This window comes from Echeneis naucrates, chromosome 11, assembly GCF_900963305.1.
Source record: "Echeneis naucrates chromosome 11, fEcheNa1.1, whole genome shotgun sequence".
Taxonomy (NCBI): domain Eukaryota; kingdom Metazoa; phylum Chordata; class Actinopteri; order Carangiformes; family Echeneidae; genus Echeneis; species Echeneis naucrates.
In genome coordinates, this window is record NC_042521.1 from 3,578,740 (window position 1) to 3,583,138 (window position 4,399).

The following is a 4,399-nucleotide window of genomic DNA, read 5'->3' on the forward strand; positions in this document are numbered from 1 at the left end:
CTGCTCAGATGTTTTCTCAGGTTATGTAATGTTGCCAGGACAGCAGGTGGTCATGCTTCCTTTGCTGTATTTTTGATGTTTCGGGTCGTTTTTCGGCCGCACGCGATGTCTGATCAAGTGGAATATCTTGAACTCTGGCAAGTTGCATGATTGGTTTGGGATTGGTTTAATGTTGTAATGTTTAATGTCTTGGTGACACATTAATCTGTTAAATTTAACATGAATGTTTTTGTGTGTTAAAGTCTTGTCTTAACGTATTGTTTTGGTCACCATGAATATTTGTTATTCTTTGTGACTGAAGCAGCAGTAAAGAAAGAGCCAACGTGTTCGTTAGAATGACACGACATTACTTCAAATCTAACCAGGCGTGAAGAACCTGACCAAGCGATGGCCCAATCTTAAAATAAAACTAAACCTAAACAGGGTTCACCTCAGACGGATCACCAGTCTATCACAGGCCCAAAAACACAGAGACAAACAGAGAAAGCCATTCATGGTCACACTCACGCCTGCAGCCAGTTAGAGTCACCGTTTTGAACTGTGGGAGGAGGTCAAGGTACCTGGAGGGGTCCGATCCAGCACAAGGAGGAGCTGGAAACTCCAGAGAGAAAGGCCTCAGGTCCAGATCTCTGTGCTGCTGAACCATGTTGAGGGAAGTAAAGAAAAGGAAGTTAGTCATCTGTCTGGTTTGGAGTTCTCATGATAATATTAACCAACTCAAATACTTTTATATGAGAAACACATTTTACTCTTTTGATCTCACTAAGTCTGAGTGGTTGAAATGGTTCTATTAGAGCGAACAATATGTAACAAACATATTGGCAAAAGTTTCATCCATATCATGTGCAACTTTCAAGCAAGTTGCTGCTTAGTTCAGCTGCATACAGAACATGTCTTAGAGTTTCCAACTGTGTCAGATTTCTGAGCAGCATTTGGTCAAAATGCATGAAACCAGCATGATGATCCTATTTTTACATTCATAGATAAAATCATTTGACCACTGAGCTCCAAGAAATTTGTTGACGTTAGATCTGCAGCAGCTTCAGACTTAAGAAAGATATGTTGGAGCTCATTAGATGAAACTTTACAGATACTTCACGTCTCTTTTCTAGCGAAAACCATCTGCAGCATGGCGTTTCTGACCCATCTGCTGGCGTGCCTCTTTGGTATGGGCTCCTGGGTTTCCATCAACGGCCTTTGGGTGGAGCTGCCTCTGATTGTCCCCCAGATCCCGGAGGGCTGGTTCCTGCCCTCGTACCTCTCAGTCCTGATCCAGATGGCCAACGTCGGGCCTCTCTTCGTCACCCTGATGCATCGTTTCCGGCCCGGCGCCCTGAATGAGCCGGCCGTCATATATGTGATCGTCAGCGTGGGTACTGTAGCCAGTTTCCTGCTGGGTTTCTTCTGGACGGAGACTGTCGTGGTGGCAGGCGGTCCTCACAGTGTAGCCCTCCTCGTCTTAACTTTCTTCCTGGCTATTGTTGACTGCACGTCCTCCGTGACCTTCCTGCCCTTCATGATGCGCCTCAAACCTCAGTATTTGACCACCTACTTCATCGGGGAGGGTGTGAGCGGGCTCCTGCCTGCTTTGGTGGCTCTGATCCAGGGCGTCGGGGTTGTCCACTGCATCAACAGCAGAACGTCTCTGAACCACACCCTGGACGCCAACAGCTCCCTGACCTCTGACCTCCAGGCCCAATATCAGCCAGCCAACTTCTCCGTCGAGGTGTTTTTCTTCTTCCTGAGTGCCATGATGGTGGTGTGTCTGGTGGCGTTCCTGCTGTTGAACTTCCACCCGGCTGTGGTCAGGGATCACCAGAACAGTCGATACACAAACGGGGTGAAAGAGGAATCTCGGAAGAACAGGAAGTGGCCCGAGCAGAAGCACATGATGGATCCGCACAGACCCACAATCCAGAAGTGCAAGAGCAGCTTCGGCACCGGCGCTTACAGCCGGATGCAGGTGTTTTACATCTTTGCGACTCTGGCCTGGGTGAACGCTCTGACCAACGCGGTGCTGCCCTCGGTGCAGTCCTACTCATGCATGCCGTACGGAAACAACGCCTATCACCTGTCGGCCATCATGGCGGCAGTGTCCAACCCTCTGGCCTGCTTCATCGCCATGTTCCTCCCGATAAGGTCGGTGATCGATCACATGATCTGCTCACAGTCAAACACAGAACAGGACATTTGGTTTTCAAAAAATAAATGAAAAGGCAGAAAAAAAGCAAAACCTACAAATGGAAAGAGCTCATTATTCCTTCTATGAATCGACTAATCAGTAAACCAACTTATTTCAGCTGCAGTTTAGCCCTCACAGTTGTTAGTGAATGGCATTTAGCCCCAGTCACGTGCAGTAAATTTCTATCCTCCTCTCTAAATGTGATTTAGTAATTCGTTTTTAATTTATAACTCTACACGCTGCCCTGACATTTCGCAGGTCTCTGCTGTTGATGGGAGCGCTCACACTGGCTGGCAGTGCAGCTGGAGCTTACATCATGAGCATGGCGGTGCTGAGTCCGTGTCCGCTGCTGGTCAACCACACTTCAGGGGGCGTCATCATTGTGAGTGCATTATTTGGCCTCTTTTATCCAAATAACCCTCATTTAACCACTTCTACAGCATCGCTCCCATCCAAAACAGACAATTGTTTCCTTCTTCAGTTCATCGTTTATTTGGTTATGCCAAAAAATATTTGTTTAGCTGGTGAACCGTACTCGACTGTTGCTAAGAAAACCATCTCTGTCTCCTGACCTGTCTAACTAACAGTTTATTTGTTACCTCAAACTAACTGTATGTATTCTCTTTCTTTTTATCACCTTCTGCCAACTGAATGTTTAATTCAATTTATATTTCAGGAAATAGATTCATATTTGTGGCAGCAAAACTTCCAGGCTGGTACATTTAAAGTGTCTGAGGACTACACTTTAAATGTAATGAATGGCTTTCAGCTAACATTCATAAAACAAAATAACATTCTGAGAGTCGTGACACGACATTAAGAGCAGGAACACCGACTGCGTATGAAAATGGAAATCAACAGCAGCACTGAAAAGGGCCTGGATTTTATGTTAAAAAAAAAAAAAAAGGTTGGTGTATTGAAGTCTATATGAAAACAGCTTAACTCATTTGTGTGATTTTTAAAGCAATAAATGTTTTCCTTATGAGTTTATGGTCTGAGTTTCTACTTTAAATGTCTTCTTCAACACAGCTTGGTGTCAGTTCTTTAAAGCGCGCTCCCTTTTAGAGGAAAACAGGGTGGACAGACTGGAGAAAGCCTGGATCAGATCTATCCTCAGTCCTCCTCAGCTCCACCTGCTCCTCCAAACCAAGACTGGAGCAGCTCGCAGTGGGCTGGAGACATACAGCTAAAACACTTTTTCTGGAGGACGTAAACTCCTGAATCTCTGCTTCTTCAGCGGCCTGAGGATGAATGAATGCTGCTGAGCGGGTTTCAGACTCACCTGTTTCTGCTCCACAGGTGTTGGCCTGGATCACCTTTGCTCTCACTCTGTCCTACGTGAAGGTGATCATTGGCCTGATCCTGCGTGACGAGGGCCACAGCGCCCTGGTGTGGTGTGGAGCTGTGGTCCAGTTAGGATCTCTGCTGGGAGCCGTCACCATGTTTCCTCTGGTCAGCCTGTACAGCTTCTTCTCGTCAGGGGATCCGTGCAACACAAAGTGTCCTTAAACGATGATGTCGTCAGGAAAAGACAGGAAGCAGCAAAGGCTTGACCTTCTTCCTCTGTGAATCCATTTCACGCCTATTTATTGCTTTTTGGTCTTCTGCAGCTTCCATTTGTTACACACAAAGATATAAATATAAAACTCCTGAGCAGTTAGAGGGAATTCATACTTTCAGATGATTTTGATAAATGTGGATTGCAGCTTAAAGTATTTTTAAAAATGCAATAATAAGATGATTTGTGAGTGCACTTGGTTTGGTTCAACTTGTTTGTATGTTTGTAGTCTAGATGTTCACAGTATTGATATTTCTTTTACACCTCAGTTTTACCCTCTCTACATAAAAGGCATGGAAATTAATGATATGTAATTAAATAACATCATTGGGGTTTTTTTGTTCATATGTTTTAATCATATTGTTTATTGTATGATATTAAATATACAACCACAACTAAAGGAACGTTATATTATCTGTGTGTTTTCTTTGAAACTTTGAAACAAGCACAGTAACACAGTAACACAGGCACCAAATTAAAAATCAAATAAATTAATGTATAAATATAAATTGCATTTAAGGAGGAAAGGTAAAGGTAGAATAAAACTCTTGGTTCTCTAAAATACACAGCAAATAAAATTTCCATATTCTAATTAGACATCATTTCCATCTTATCACCATCACCACAGACAAATCCAGTCAAAGATATTACACCATTTT

At 43.9% G+C, this 4,399-nt stretch overlaps 1 protein-coding gene across 1 annotated transcript; it reads left to right on the top strand.

Annotated features, from left to right (window-relative positions):
• The first annotated feature begins 1,114 nt into the window (after nucleotides 1-1,114).
• slc52a3-2a (solute carrier family 52 member 3-2a) lies at nucleotides 1,115-3,691 on the top strand. The gene is made up of 3 exons (XM_029514649.1): nucleotides 1,115-2,139; nucleotides 2,441-2,564; nucleotides 3,482-3,691. Exons 1-3 carry the CDS (start codon nucleotides 1,130-1,132, stop codon nucleotides 3,689-3,691), a joined length of 1,344 nt encoding a protein of 447 aa, XP_029370509.1. The 5' UTR covers nucleotides 1,115-1,129.
• The last annotated feature ends 708 nt before the right edge of the window (nucleotides 3,692-4,399 follow it).